This window comes from Lagopus leucura, unplaced genomic scaffold (genome assembly GCF_019238085.1).
Source record: "Lagopus leucura isolate 7727_CA_CO unplaced genomic scaffold, USGS_WTPT01 Super-Scaffold_100001, whole genome shotgun sequence".
NCBI lineage: Eukaryota > Metazoa > Chordata > Aves > Galliformes > Phasianidae > Lagopus > Lagopus leucura.
The window spans coordinates 72,001,370-72,018,293 of NW_024962262.1; the positions used below are offsets into that span (position 1 = coordinate 72,001,370).

Consider the following 16,924-nt stretch of genomic DNA (forward strand, 5'->3'; position numbering starts at 1 on the left):
CTCCTCTCCTCTCCTCTCCTCTCCTCTCCTCTCCTCTCCTCTCCATGGCTTTTGTGAGGATGTTAGAGTCACCTCTATCCTCTTGGTCAACCAGGCTCAGGAGCCACATTCTTGGTTTACCTCCCAGATAGCAAGATGGATTGCAGAGCTGTCCACACAGGGAATGCTGTGATATATTTCCTACTCTAGTAGATATGATATAAAAAACAAACAAACAAACAAACAAACAAAAAACAATCAACAAAACGAGGATAGATTGTTTTAAAAGTTAATAAGATTGTTTCTAATAGTATGATAAATGATTTCTTCTGAAATATTTTCTTGTCTTTTAGGTGAGTGCACACATACTGGACATACTTCTTGTACTAGTGCTAAAGGCTGTAACAAACACAGCAGCTTGTTCCAGCAGTTGTAAATTTTCTCTGGAAATTTATCTCTTTTTAGCACCTAGTCAAATCATTTATTTTGCATGGTGAGATCAAATCTATCTTTTGTCTCCAGTGTAGAAACACTCGTCTTTAAAAATGGAGCTCTTTAATCCTGAAGGTCGAAGGCACTTAAAGCAGTGTTTAAGCCTGTCTGTATCTTTGAAAGAACTGAAGCACAGCTGTAACTTTAAAGCATGTTTAAAAATCCTGTTTTGATCAAATAGCATAAGCACATATGTAGTGCCAAGCAGATAAGGTATTGTTTTGCTGTTCTGTGGTTTCTAGATGCAAGCTTGAATGTAAAAGAAAATTTCATCAGAAAGTAGCCCAGAGAAATTGGGGCAAAAAGCTTGAGAGCAAAGTTATGGAGGGAAGCAGTGTTATGTGGCTTATGTGGCTTTTTGTACTCTTTGATACTTTTTGTATTATTGTGTTTTCATTCAGTCTGTTGACAAAGACACATTTTTTCAAAGTCACACAACATTATTTCAGACAATAGCATGTAGTTGCCTAACATAACAAAAGCATATTTTCTTTCTAGTTAGCCTTAACAAAATGCAGAAAAGAGAAAAATAATGGAAGTGTTTATATTATTTTTCTGTTGTAACTGAATGATGGTGATTTGATTTTGCTATTCTTACAATACGAAGGCTTTGCCGTGCAATTGGATTGACATTAAGTGTAAGCCCTCAGAAATCTGCCTGTGGGTATTAGCATGAAAGTCAAATAAACTTCATTGAATTCTTTGGCATAGAATGTATGCCAGTTTGAAATGGCAAAATCCTTACTGGCTGTAGGCTCTGTAAAACTCATGTAATGAGAATAACAGAGCTCAGCAGAGTCTGATATTGCCTGCTGTATGCTTCCAAAAGCCCTACAGAAATCAACAGGAGGTTTGTCTATATGTAGACAGGATGGAGAAGAATCATTACTAAATCTTGCTTGTGAATGAATTTGGTAAATCCCACCCACTGGAGGGATAGATACTTCAAGGATATGATTAAGAAATATATATATATATATATATATATATACATACATACATACATACATACATACATATATAATATATATGTATATATATATTAGGGGTTTAACTAGAGTGTAAGTCACCCAACTGAAACATTATACAACTATCTGAAATTTCAAGAAAAAGGCTCTAATCTTTTGGCTGCCTTACTCATTGTTTGGAGATGAAAAGGGAGGAAATCAACATCCCCATGAAATACAATTACTGTAAATTGTTTTCTTTTTTGCTATTCATAATGAAAATAGGAAAGTTACCAGAAGTTACTGACTAAATCAATGGATGAAGGCCTCAAGAAGATAGTCAGCAGTGTGACTCCGGATTTTTATATGAATAACTCATAAAGAACAGAAATTATTCACAGTGGTGCTGTGAATTGCTCTGAGTGGACCAAAAGTCACCTTTGCAATGGAGGAAACCAGAACTCATTAAAGTAAACATTAAAATCATGCTAAACTTTTACAGCGGATTGATCCTTTGATATCTCAGGACTCAGAGTGGGGAGTAAAAGTAAAAGACACTGCCTCCATTTTCTCTGTATCAAGAGGATGCTAGGTTAGGTGTCAGGAGAAAATTCTTTCCTTGGAAGGTGGTGAGGCACTGGCACAGCTGCCCAGAGAAGCTGTGGTGCCCCATCCCTGGAGGCGCTCAAGGCCAGGTTAGATGGGGCCCTGGGCAGCCTGAGCTGGTGGAGGGCAGCCCTGCCCACAGCAAGGGTTGAGATGGCATGGGCTTTAGCCCAAGCCATTCTACAAGTCTCCAATTCTGTGCTGGATGCTTCCTCAGCCCCTTGGGCTGGCTGGGGAGGCCTCAAGACTTCAAATCTTGTGAGGCAGGTGGAGATGAGCTGGGATAGAGGCTCAGCTGTGTGACATACTGCCAAGACTAAAATAAGGACTTCCCACAAGGACCTCTTACAGATCCTAGTTGCTCCAGTCCTGTGTTGCTCAGTAATAGGAGCACAACAGCTGGGTCCTGGGATTGCCTGCTATGTGGTCCCCATGGGGCCATTCCCATCAGCAAGGGTGGATGGAGGAGCTTCCCCTCTGTTCTGCCTCACTTGAGGTGGAGCAGCACCTGCACGGTCAAGGCCCAAGGGCCAGAGTCTGGGAGTTCACCTACAACAGATACTGCTCTGGAGGAACAGCTTTGGGTCAGCATGGGAGGAAAAGATTGACCTGGGGCTCGTGCTACTACCATTGTCAGTGCGTATCATTTGGAAAAAGTTCATTCCAAATATCACAGTCATGGCCAGGTACAGAAAAATGCTCTTATTTCCATTTCTTTTCCCAAGGAGCAGGAGAGGAAGGCACTGGGAGAGGATGAGGTTGCCAGCCTCTACTAAATGATGCCATTAAAGGTTGTCACTATTTTTTACTCTTTTTTGACCACAACAGGGTTCCTAGGTAGAGAGCACATGCCTGCTATAGTGGAATTTTATACACCAGGCTGTGGTGCTGTCAAACAACATGTCCGATGTTCTGATGTTGTTACAGCAAGTATTGAGAAATCAGAAGCTGGTTGCAGTCAGACAGGCTTTAAAAACTGCAAGATTATTGAAGAAGTAATACATTCTTACTTTTAATTTTTTTTTTTAATTTTTTTTTCTTTTTTTTTTTTTCAGTTTTAGAGAGTTCTATTCTCAAAATTTTATCATCCAAAGTGTTGCAAGGTTTACAAGAGTGAGAGAGAATTATGCCAGCGCTGGGTCTTTGCATGGCATCTAATACCATGCAAACACTTTTCCTTTCTCATTCCCAACCTCCTTCTTTTTGTTTTAAGAGCTCAGCACTCCTAAGCAAGGGCCTAGGACAGGGATGATGTGTTATTTGCACAGCTGCAAATTTTGGGGTGCCCTGTGTATGCCAAGTTCTGTCTAAGGACAAATAATTATGAGATGCAGTATAAAATGTTACTATCATGCTCAAACCAGGAAGGGAATTGACAGTGAAACCATCTCATTTTCGAGCAGGAAAAGCTATAAACTAACAAACAGAAGAGTGTGAAAAATTTAAGGAATTCGGACATTTGCTTTAGAAATGCATGTTTTTCTGTGACTTCCTTTCCTTGGTGAGAAAGAGGTATCAAAAAGAAATTATTGTTGCCAATCTCTTGCTTCTTCTCTAAGAACAAAGGTGCTAAACCTGATAGGCTGGAAAGCGTCCGTAGCCCAAGAACCTACGTATGAGGTTAATGGACAAATATAGATGCAGTGTAAGCTGGCCAGGCTGCTTTAACATATTTGGAGATACACCCACTTGTACGCAGTCAGGCTGCGGCCCTGAATCAGCAATTCCCCAGTGAGCAGACTGCATGAAACCAATGCCGAACGTGGCCCATTTCATCTGACATCTGCATCCTGCCTTGGAGCAACATGTCGCACTTACTGCACATCAGATCACACCTGCCCAGGCAGTCACAGGCAGTGGACTTTTTTTGTTAGAAAAAAAAAAAAAAAAAAAAAAAGATTTTTAGTCACATATCATCAAGAAAAACAACATTGTTTTAGGACTCTTATCTCTTCACTCCCAAATATCCTGTTTCTTCGAGCTGCAGTGGCCAGGACCAATAGAAACCTCTTCCTGCCATTGGCTGACTTCATTTCCCAGAGTTAGCACAATCTCATCCGCTCTAAACAACCTCATCAAAACTTCTTTCTGGTCAGAGCGAAGCAATAATTATTATTAGCAATTATTAGCGATCAATAATCTTGATCACATTATGGCAAGCACTATTAAGGTAAGAAAGGGGTACCTTTTTCATTGGAATTTTTTTCAGTAGCGTTTTCTTTGGTTTCCTTTATCAACCTAGATAAGTTAGAATTGGGCAACACCCCCACTGCCACAATAGAGGACAACAAGATTTCCTTTGTACTGCCTAGTAAATTTCCTTTTTCCTACTCCAACCATCCGCAAGGCTTAAAAACTTCAAACTCGGAAAAAAAATTGGGTTTTTTAAATTCACTGTTCAGTGCTGTGGATTGCATATGCGAAGCCCTTTTATGAGAGCTTCTGAAATTTCTTGTAGGTACCATTCTGACAACTTGGATGTGTTTGCAGACTGACAGAAGGGGAGAGGGTGTGTGCTGAAAGGCAAAAAAGAGTTCCTAAGAGTGCTAGACTTTTGGATACTTTAAAATGTTTCTCTTGTTGAAGGGGACACAAATACTAGCAAATGGGAACCAGAGGCACCAGCTCTTCTTTCCGTGTCCTGCAGATGTGCTTTTCTAGAAACTCTAGCCTGGTACTATGGACTTTTCGTAAGGTTATTTTAATGGTGATGTTAAGATCTCATGGGCGTGTTCTTTTTCTCTTAAATTTTCTGATAATAAAATTCTTATGTTGACTTATAAATTTCTCTCGGTGCATGTTTTACATGTTTGGTTTTCTGCTTGTTTGTTTAATTTTGATTTTTGGGAATGGCTTTGTTGAGTTTTTCAGGTTGTATCACTTAGAAAGTGGATTCAATCTATCCGTCTATCTATTGAGTTTTTGCTTTTCTCTGTGTCGCAGTAGATGTCAGTTACATCTATTACATCTAATAACTATGATTAATCGCAAAATTATAACTGTAACTAAATGTTTTGTGATAGCGAAACTAATTTTGTGTAAAGAGCAAAAGAGATTGCGAGGTACAGTGAGGGCAGCAGCATTGCATTATCAAATTCAGAGTCAAAGTATTTGTTTTCTTCATGGTATTGTCCATTTTCGTACTTTTCTAATAATGCCAGAGTTTTTGTGAGAGATACAAAGTAGTGATGGTGCTGGTTATAGGTAAGCAGAGCTGCAGTTAGATTTCTTGGTAATTTCTGCCTAGCTGTTGGTATGTAAAGATCACTGAATGCTTTTTGTTATAGTTATCAAAATCTGAAAGTCTTACCTGATGACAGCGTGGTTAAGAAGTACAATGAGCCTTCTCTTTTTCCAATCACTGATGCTTTGGAGAGGCTATCTGTAGATCTGAATCCGCTTTGCACTGCTGACCAGTATCTGTTACATGCAATGGTGCTTCTGAACCGGCTGAATTCCCTTTGGTTTTGCTGCACTTTTCAGAGTGCATTTTCAGACATGAGAGGATCAGGCTCTCTTTGAAATCTTGAGGCTCAGGAGGCAAGTTTTGCATTGCTGAGAGAAAGGGGTACGTGCTGAGATAGTTATGTGGTTTTTGGTGTTTATTAAACAGAGTGCGCTCTTGATGCTGATGGGAAAATTTTCTTCAAAACTGATAGTACAGTGAGATTAGATGTTATATATGCTTTGAAGAGCTTTTATTATTTATTTGTGGTCACTTTTTCTATGATTACTTTATAATAGGGTAAGTGGTCGTGAAGAATATCTCATCCTTACTATTTCACCTCCACCTAATGCTTAGAGTGATGAGAAGATGCCATATGCAGCTGTATGTTGTGCAGCTTGTTAGTGCAATGCAGGCAGCAAAGCCTCCTAAATGGGAAAATGCATGTTTTTGTCTCCTCGTCTGAGAATGCAAGCCCTGCAGAGTGAAATCTACACCCCAGAACGCTGTGGATTTTAGCACTTAAGAGGTAGGGAAGGGCTTATATTCTGAAGCAAGGATTTTATTTATGAGTGTAAAATGTAAAATTACTGGACAGAAATGACAGGTGCTTTGTACTCTAGGTGCAGGAGACGTACACTGACATGAGGCTAAGCCAGTCCAAAGAGATTCAATTCCTCTTCTATGCTGAGTACATAAAGAAATTATTTAACTGAGAAGTTTCTGAAATAAAGAAATTCCATTCAGAGGCCAAAAGGGCGCTTGTGCTTGTGCTAAGTATTTTGTAATGCGATTCAGTGATGTTTTTTGCCATTTCAAAATAATGGCCCATGCTGCCTGCCATGTCAGCAGCACCAGGCTGTGGCCAGGGGAGGTAGAAAGCCTTCTGTGGGAGCTCTGTGAGGAAGCTTGCTTTCCTCTTTAGGGAAGCTGTGGAATCATTCAGTGTGAAAAGAAAACTGGGCTGCGGTTATTCATAACCAGATAGAAATTGCTCTCGACATATACACGTGCAAAGTTGACCTGCCAGCAGAACAGTTTGATTCATCCTCCTGTCACAAACCTGCAGCCAGACCTGCAGGACTCATGAGAAATTGGACTGGCTTAATAGGGGCTTTCCCAGGAGAAGCACCTCTCCTCATCCCCCAGCCTCTTCTGCTGCTTGTCTTTCCTGGAGTTGAGATTTCTAATACATTCACTTCCGTCTGTCTGCTACATTTAATTTAATCACTGTGATGCTTTTTTTGGCATTCAAAGGCTAAAATGCTTTTTCAAGTGGGGGAGGTCTCCCAGCCGTGAGGATTTCAGTGCCGATGTGACATGTACTCTTCTGGCACCTGGCAGATACGTGCAGAAGCACAGTTATGCATAGCCCTGAAGCTGAAGGCTGTCGAATCAACACAATACTGCTAATTATAAGCATCCCGCTTGTTACAGCAAATACCATGTTAGAAAATATCAAGGACTTCTGCATAAGGCATGTCTTTTTTTTTCTTTTTTTTTTTCTTTTTTTTTTTTCCTTCTTTTTCTAGACTTGAGCAGAAGTAAAAATATCTATCCTGAAGGTCATTTCATGTTGTTTTGTTTTGTTTTTTTTTTAATTTTTTTTCCTATATTTTTTCCCATTATCCCATAGTGAAGGAAAGAACATGAAAGAACATGATGAAGAAAAATGCAACTGGAATCATAATTTCTTGCCATGTACCAAATCTTGTTAAATTTCTTTACCTTGCACTAATTCTTATAAAAACTGTTCAGTAAATAATCATGACTTTGCAATAACCTATTGATTACACTTGTGGATATTTCTTTTATTCTAATTTAATTATAAATATGTGAACGTTCCCTTTCCATTAGGAATTTCTAATGTAGTGCTTGCATGGAAGCTATGACTCCTGGGAGAAAAAAAAAAATCTGTGTATTTGATAAAGGGCAGGAGAATCATCATTGTGACTTCAAAGACCTCAGAATATATGGATGTATTTGTACAGTTTGTATTGTTGTATGGATGTATGAATGATTAAAGCAGTATATATCTATATCTATCTATATATACATATATAGTGGCAAGGTAATTTGTGAAAAATATTACAAAAAATTTAAGTTAGTCTGTGTTTCTTTCTATAGCATTTTACTCTCATATTCTTACAGAAAATTTAAATACTCTCGTATATTTCTACATCCAAGGAAAACTACAGTCAGTTAAAAAAAATCTGTTCTTGGCATATTTGAGTCTGTTTAGAGATCTGCATCTGCACTGAGGCCAGTAGAACTAATACAGAAATTTGTACTTCTGCTCCTTGCATAAAATTAATTAAGTAATTCATTAGTTGAAGATTGTTCTGGGTTTTTTTTTGTTGTTTTTTTGTTTGTTTGTTTGTTTGCTTGTTTGTTTTGTGTGTGGGGGGGTGGGGGGTGGGGTGTCATTATTCAGTTAGCAAATGATTCACTTTAAACCTGAAAATTGGTTTTGGTGTGACAACACAACTTTCTTAAAGTCAAGTGCACACCTAAGAGCTACGGTGAATCTGAAATAAGAGCAGAGTGCCTTGAGTCATTTAAACTGATCTTGCTTTATTCAAAGTTTCCACTAATTTCAAGAAGTTCATAGAATCAGAGAATCATTAAGTGTGGAAAAGACCAGCAAGATCATCTAATCCAACTATCTGTATTTCACTGCAATAAAGACAGTAGAATCAGACCTATACTAATTTCCAGGTAAAACATGATTTCTGACTCAAATAAAGAATTTCAGTTAAGAAAAAGACATAAAAGAACAAAAAAAACCAAAAACAAAACAAAACAAAAAAAAACCCACAACAAAAAAGGTATTTTGAGGATATTTTCTTTTGCTCTTAATCATCAGTCATTTAATTCGAGCCGATTTGTGGCTGCATATGCCAAAACTAACTCCAGAATAAGGATCTTGCTTTCCAGAAGTAAGTCCCCAGGCAAGGAACAACAGCTGGAAAATGCATATGTTTGACTGCCTGGGTTGGTTTGTTTACTTGTTTTTTCTTAACAATAACTATATTATCTCTTAACAAAATGTTTTTCAGCAAGATCCATGAGTTACAAAAGGCCTTTCAGAAATAACCTTTAAAGAATCAAGTGTTCTTGGAGAATGATTTGCTGAAAGATAAATAGAGAAGTATTTTTAACAAGTGTCCGTGCCAAAAGAAGATATTTATTTTCCAAGTGACAGTTTGTAATCCAGTAAAAATATATAATGTTGTTCCCTTGCAAGGAAATAGATTTCTTAATGCAATTTTCTACATCAAGCCAGCAGAATTATTTTGAAAATCAATAAAGCAGAGAAAAGAAAACAAAAATTGAATGTGTATTACTTGTGTTACCAATTTAAAGAAAGTTGATGGGATTTAGTAGGATGTATCACATGCAGTGATAAGTCAGTCAAGTCAGTAAAAAACTTTGCATTGACTGCAACATGACTTCTATCAAATTTACCATTAACTAGTTAAAAAATAATTTCCTTTGTTGGATAATTACACAGTAGAGAAATATCAGCATTTTTTCATGTCAGTTGTGAAAAGTCTGGAGTCATACCAAATGAGCATGTGTTCTGTTTGTCATCCTGATGTCCTTAATATATGTTTGTGTATTATGGAAAAATTATTGCCTGTGTTCAAAACACAGACAAAAATACAGAAACTCTGAAGTGCTTATATGAAAAAAGAATCAATCCTTTCCTTAAAGGATGTATGTTTGCAGGGTTTATTTTAATGTTGCAACCAAGCCTGCCTGAGGTTGGGTAGTAGTTTTCTAGTTGTTCCTTGACTCTCCTAAAATCACCTACCTTTTAAAAGGGTGGCTATGTAAACAAGTCATCACAGTGAACAGAGAGAGAAGTTGTTTCAGGAAATCTGTTTCCAATCTGAATCTGTATCAGGATTGGGAACCTGTATTACCAGGAAGCTCTCTCTCTCCCTGTTCATGCATCCTTATGTATACAGCTGCTCATTTTTACTACACAGTCATCCTATCAAAACCGTTAGACACTGGATAATAGCTTGTAAATACTGATTAATAACCAGTAAATATTGGTAATGTTTGTGGTTTTTTTTTTTTTTTTTTTTTTTTTTTTTTTATAATACAGTATTAAGATCAGTGATTACTACCATTAGTAACTATTCTTTACAAATATTATTTGTTTCAAAGTAAAATTAATTAAATGAAAATAACATCATAAATATCATTGAACTTCAAATAATTAAAAAGAATGAATAAGAACAGCTGAAGGAGACTTCAAATGATCATCCAACAGGCTGCCCACGGAGTTGGTGGATTCACCATCTCTGGAGGTGTTCAAGAGCCGTGTGGATGTGGCACTGAGGGACATCATCAGTGGGCATGGTGGAGATGGGCTGATAGTTAGACTAGATCTTCAACCATAATGATTCTGTGTTACTATGTAGAATGAACCAGACAAATGATCTTTCAAACATATTTTGGAAATGAATGAATGAAAGGAAGGCATGGGATGCAGTGTCTCCCTTCACTTACAGCCTGTGTTTATTTGGGATGTACACTGCAACCCATGGGTAGGAAGTGGTGTCACTAGGCTGGTGTTAACCCCTTCACACTAGGAAAAGATCCAACTTGCTGAGTGAAACGTGGCCTGGTTATGCAGTGCTTGATAGATGGTAAGGAAACAACAACAAATTACAAAGACTGGGTATATGGAAATACCTGAAGGAAGAGGTAGTGAGTGACTTATTTATGGCAAGTGGCCAAGCTCTTTAAAACTACCTGACTTAAGAGAGATCAGAGAGCATGAAATAGTGATCTAACTGGGAAAAGCTTCAGGCATTTGGGCTTGCACTCCTCTTCCTTAGCTGCTAAAGGCTGTGCTCACACTTAGACAGAGAAATGCTTTGTGTGACAAATCCCTAATTACACCTGTGCAGCAAGAAACAAGTGGCAGCATATAAATTCTGGACAGAAGATTTTGCATAACATCAGTGCTAGCCCATAAGATTTTTTTAAACCTCATTCTTTAGAGCTGAAAAACATCTTTTTTTAGACTATGTGTTTATTATCTTGATAAACAGTAAAATGCTGCCACAGCAATTACCTTGATGATAAAGAGTCTGTAGACAGATACTTCCTGCATTCATTTCCTGCCAAGATAAGTTGCCAAAATCAGGGACTACCAATACAGGAAATGCTTTCAATAGGAACTTCCTATCTGTTAATATGTAATTCACTGAGAAGATCTAAGCCCTTCTTGCTTGATATAAAGGTAATATTTCACCTGTTGCTGTTTAAACATTTAAGCCACATTACAACAGATCAGTTTGTGTAAAAATTTAGGACCAATGCTTTTACATTGAACTATTAAATGTATTTATGTATATACATTCCATTCAATGGTATAAAAGATGGCCCTGCATTTACCACCTGTAAATTGAGGTGGTTCAACATACACTGTCATTCTGTCAGGCTAAGAGCAAGAAGCCTTTCCCTGTCTTCGTGCTCGTTGCTTGCATCCTTTCCCTATTTGTATGCATGATCAAATAAAATTTATGTTTCACTAATGCTTGGGGTGTACTTCTCCAAAAAATAGCGTGTTCTGAGTATATTAAAGACTCATCTCTTGCAATCTACAGACATATATATTTAATTAAAATAACTGAAATGGAAATTTTGCCACACTCTACACAGAAATAAAACCATGGCTAGGCTGTACATTTGAACTTCTGGTAAGAAAAGGAGAAACCTGGAACAAAAGAAAAGCAAACAATGCCAGAAAACCTCCACAGCTAACTGTAACGTCAAGGTAATTGCTTTTGGGCACACGAATAGAATGAATGAGGATTTTGGAAACCTTGAGTGAAATTGGCCAAAATGAAGTCCAAATTATTTGGCCAGTGGCTTGACTGGGGCCAGGCTTTCACCCAAGTTATTCATGACCTCAGCCCAAATATTATGCATTGTTCTGCCAATGACTCTTGTGGAGTCATGCCAAGTTTCTGCCACTGTGGCTGAGATCAGTATCTTGGCCTTTCCCTATAGAGCTGAGAAGTGCTTTGCTATTGTGGCTTTGGATATATCATGCCTTTTCATCTTTGAAGAATAGACAAACATTCAGTTATCCCCTTAAATTAGTATGGGAGGGACAGATATTTAGCTTTGTGTTGTGATCTAAATGGCTGGCAATCAGAGTGAATTTACAAACTCTTTCAAAAAACGCTGTGAAGATGTTGCTTGGAATACTGGCTTTTGGACATGAGAGCTGGTCCTATTTGGTCCTGACCCAAAAGCCTGGTTCCTGAAAATGGGTTCTTCTGTTTGAACCTAGTGTTGATAAGCAACTCCTACGAGGCCATGGGTGAAGAAGCTCTAGGAAGTTGCCCCTTGACTTTAGGTTCACAGCAGTGCTGGGGAAGTACATGTTCCATCCTGAAAGGAATGTCCCTAGTACATGATTAGCCAGCTCTTATCTACTTGCATACATTTTTATTATTGTTAGTCTTTGGCGTATTCACATCAGCTTCCCTCATGCATAAGGTATTCCCATGGAAAGTTCTCATTTTTTTTACTAATCAAATCAACTCACTAATGTAATAGCCAGACACATTTTTTGCATGGTTTCCATGCAGCAATTACCTTGTAAAAAATTTTCCTGTGATTTGTCATCAAGGCACAGTTGCATGTACCGTTTTCATGGAATTCAGAATCTGATTGTTTAGTCTACATAAAGGGGGAAAGAAGCGGGGGATCCTGTGCCTTTAATGTTGTTTATAACGGTTGGACAGAGCTTGTCAGGTGAAGGTTAATTGCTCTCCAGTTAAAGCAGTTCTCTGCACAGATGGGTTATCAGGACTGAACACTCGTTACAAGATTAATCTCATTTCCGACAAGACTTCCCTTTCCTTCAACTGATTTTTGCTCAGCCATTGGACCTCTCACCAGCCGTTAAAAGCAGGGTGGGTTACCTCTGGGATATTAATGCTTGTGTGCAGTGAAACAATACAAAGCGTGTGTCATATCGGTAGGGAACATCTTTAGGAGACAGCACATTTCAGTGCTGTTCTGAAGGTCGAGATTCATAAACAACAGAAACAATCAGGAACATTTATTTATCGCACTTAATGAACACAAATTCCAGCTGAATCATCTGTAGTCTTCCTTTTTCGTGTCTGCTCTACTCTAAATGTGACATTTTTTAAGTTCCAAAACTCTGTTCTTGTTGAAAGGTTAGTCAACAAAATAGAGATGTGGAAATGTGAGATATGGAACCCAAGTCTATCTATGCTTATGTCTGGTCAATTAACTGATAGATGCAGTCGCTTCAGTTAATGCTTGTTTCAGCAGGAGGAAATTTAACATAGTACCCACTTGAAGAAATTCAAACTTCATGTTTTGTTGTAGTTGTTGTTGTTAAACTCTACATCAAACCTGTTGAATTTTCATTTTTCCCTAAGCTGAAGTAAACCGGAACTGGACCCACTACATTCAATGGGCTGCAGAAGCGTGAGATGGATGTAAAGTGAATATAAATGTTCTTAATAAAATATTGCCTTTTTAACCAAATATGCAGCAGGTCTGCCAGTCCAAGGGTGTCCTGAGCAATTGGGTGGAGTTTGTTCAAGGAGGCTATGGTGTGAACACAAGTGTATCACTAGAGTGTTGAGTCTATTTTCAGGAGTTCTGATACAACCAAAATAACACAACTTGGCAAAAGTATCTGACTGCCAAGTTTCTTCCATGCTGATTTAGTCAGTAAATTCCAAAACACTAAACAAGTACTCAAGGCAACAAACAGGGTAGTTCTTATGTTTCCTCAGTTTCCTGTTCTGGCTTAGGATCAGCACAGTCCTATCTGTTTAAGGCACAGAGTCTCTCCCACTGATTTCACTAAGCTTTGGATTAGGCTCTATAAAGGGTCACAGGCAGCACAGCATTCATCTGTAATGGTCATTATAGATGTGAACCATTAGACAATATGAATGCATGCCAAACTGAAAGCATTGGAGCTATTCCAGATATGTTTTAGATTAAAAACATGCCTACCTGCTTCATCATCCAGGGCTCTGCAATGGAGATGTGATGGACCCCACTTACTTTTTATTGAACAAATTAGATGGGACATTAGGACAGAGGTGTTTGCAGCATGTACAGTCAGAGAGGTTAAATACTAATGAGCCTTAAGTACAAGGAGACATCAAAAGATTATGTTATTTCTTCCAGTCTAGAGTCAATATACGTAAGTAACTCTGACTGTAGTGTGTCCTATTTATATCATATTTCCATGGAAACTAGGACAGACACAAAGAGCACAATGTCACAATTTAGTAGAGCAAATTCAATTTTTTCAGCATAATCATCATCATTAGTCAATTCACATGGATCAGCTGACTGAGATGCTCTTCATTTCATGGTGTGAAAGCTGTTCATGTTTGTCCAGAACGTGGCTTGCCTTTCACATCGTTGTTACCACTGTTGAAATGCATCATTCACCACCTCACTGTGCTCATATCCACTCCTTGGTCCCCAGTACAATTCAGTAAGAGCCAATTAATGTCTGTGGGTGCCGTTTTCTCTGCATGGAGGAATTTAGTGATACACCTTTGCTTCATATACACTTCTATGTATACCATCTCTTTTTCAGACTGCTCCTCTGCTGCTATCTGTCACATGGCAACAAAATGGAATAGGATACTGGCAGGAAGGCTCAGTCTCTACTGCCATATCTCTGACATAATGGGCCAACATGATAAAATAGGAAGCATTGCTTTTGGAGCAATTCTTGTGTATAAAGATAGTTCTTTGGTCATAAAGGTTACATTCTATCTTTAAAAATGACCATTGCTTAAATATTTTAGTCATAAAAGTAGTCTAATGACTACGAGATTAAAAATAATTATTCCCTTGATTTAGAATTCACAGGTTTTAAGGAAATGTACTCAGTGCAGTTATAGAACTGAAATGAATGGTAGACAGGAATTTAACCTCTGGTGATCAGCTTTAGAAACTGTTTGTATGCAGAGCCAAAGAAATTCAAGTGGATTCTATTACTGGTTCAAATAAGATAGGAAAAGTACTTAGTAAATCTTGACAATCCCAATGGCTTCTTTCTGCTGGAGCACGCAAGTTTAGTAGAAAGTTTTTAAATAAACCAAGTTGAAATTTTCCAAAAAAGGTCCTATGGGTTAGGTTGTTAAATCTCTGCTTAGACCCTGTAATAAGGCTCTCCATTTTGCAAGGTTGTGAACAACTGAAGAGTTCCCAGTACTTCTGATTTTGTAGAAGCATACAAAATCATTGGATGGATTTTTGAAGGTGAAATACTTCCTCATGATTTAGAAGTGTCCTTGTGCCAGTTTTGGTTACCTGTGTGGGGAAAACAAACAACAATACCTATTTAATCAAGTTAAATTGATTAACCTACTTAATTACTGTAAGTAAAAAAAGGAAAAATTGCAAGTGTTGATAACTTCTTTCCTAGAAAAAGACTTTGGTTACTAAAATAATGTAATTGAAAAGCTAAAAAAAGTGCTTCACACAAGAGATGAATTTAGACAGAGGCATTGCTGTACTCTTCTTCCTCTTACCTTACTCCCAACCTGTAAACTTTAACAGTTGAAAGGAAACAAAGCTGAGGTTCTCCAAATCCTCTCCTGTATTTTCCTTCCTACCGTTACTATGCTGAAATGGAGGCTGTTTTTATCTTGCAGGTTAATAACTCTTGTTCATGTTAAACTCTTCAGAACTTTCATTTGATGATTTTACAATAGATTTTTATTTGCATAAATATCAGTGACATTATTTCAGATTAAAAAAATGCCACTAACACAATGAATATTGAGGATTTGACAACTACAATTACTTTTTAAAATGTATTTGAATACCTGTTTGATAAAATATTTGAAAATATTTTGAAGTATAGCATGATCTTTACAATTATGTGTAAACTTTTGAACTTCAAGTAATTCTGAATTGATTCTTTCTCTTTAACGGTGCCAAGTCCTTTCCAATTTGCATGAATGTTATGTCCGAGCTGTCCTCATATTCACTTATTTTTCCCACCTGCATCACATACTGGATCTGATCTTTTAGAATACAGACTAGAGCAAATTCAATCCCAAGTGTATTTCTCTTCTGATTCTTCATAGGCTTCATAGTTTTCCTCTTTCCTAGAGGTTTTGTTTGGCCTTGACCTCTGTGAGTCTTAGCTGCCTCTCAGAGGATGCAATTCTTGCCAACTCTCACAATTTTTTTCAGGAGTCTTGTGATACTTAGTGGTTTTCTTAAAGTCCAGTTTCTTATGCTTGAAGAACTCAGTTTCCATTTCCATTTACAAAAGACTGTTTGGTACTAAAGATTCTACCCTAAGGGCTTGATCCAAAGTACATTACTTTTAAGTACTCCACATTTCTGGATCCTGACTTAAAAAACTTCAAATGCTTTTGTGTGACAGAGCTGAACTCGACACAGAGCAGGGACCCTGCAGAAGAACTGCATGCACCATTTAGATAATTCTCACCTGTTTTTAAGAGGGCTGTACATACTGTTGCTACCACATAGGTGTTGTCCTGGACTTGTGAGCAAAAGTAGATCTCAAGAAAAGCAAGAACCTTGCTTAAGATTTGAGTGCAGATGAACTCTCCCTAACCTGGGATTTTATGGTGCACTCCCTAACCTGGGATTTTATGGTGCACTTCTTAATTAAAAAAAAGTAATGAGCAGAACACATTTCTTATCATGTTTCTAGTTTCTAAACTAGTATCCAGATGGATTCTTACCATCATATGTCCAGTACTAAGTCTCACTCCTGAAACTGTAATTACATAAAACTGAAAGTTCAACCTATTAGATAAATATATTTTCTGTATTATAATTGATAAAGCCTTCAGCTGTTTATTTTTTAAACCAGAAAATACCTAATGTTCATAATATCACAGGTAGATATAATGCATCTCTCTATATTAGTGACAGTTTTCCCTCCACGTATTTGAATTTATGGAACTTGAAGGCTTTTGTGTGACACTGGAGAGGACTGATTAAAGGGGCTGGTAAATTGCTTGAGAATGGTCATAATGAGGTGGGGTGCCTGTGAAACCAGGGGCTTTGTTTTCCTATTCTTTCTGACTGCTCTGCTGTTCTGTTCATTTGTGAAAAGAGGAGGACTCCAAGAAATATATAAGGTTCAATAAGACCAGGGAAAACATTGCAAAAGGTTCTATATGAAAGTTTAAATGTGGAAGTTGAGAGCAGTGATACACAATGTTTAAGTTAAGGTAACAGTAAGGAATTTACATCAGCTTAGATTCATGACACCTCATGGAATAGTGTACGTTATGTTTTTCACCTTTTGATCTGCTTTTAAACTTCATTATTCACATTTTAAAGAGCTTTTCTTATTCTCAAACCATCGTGCTACTTTTTTATTTTTATTTTTATTTTTATTTTTATTTTTATTTTTATTTTT

At 37.6% G+C, this 16,924-nt stretch overlaps 1 protein-coding gene across 6 annotated transcripts in view; it reads left to right on the forward strand.

The window, feature by feature from the left end:
- The window catches only part of ERG (ETS transcription factor ERG), a 130,800-nt gene that overhangs the window by 62,835 nt on the left and 51,041 nt on the right, over window positions 1-16,924 (forward strand). The window contains exon 1 of one of the 6 annotated variants that reach the window (XM_042866940.1): window positions 4,071-4,194. The exons of 2 other annotated variants lie outside the window; for them this stretch is intronic. In XM_042866940.1, coding sequence (XP_042722874.1) covers window positions 4,177-4,194 — 18 coding nt within the window. In that variant the 5' untranslated portion in view covers window positions 4,071-4,176. 3 more of the 6 variants (XM_042866942.1, XM_042866941.1, XM_042866937.1) reach the window with 3 other exon arrangements.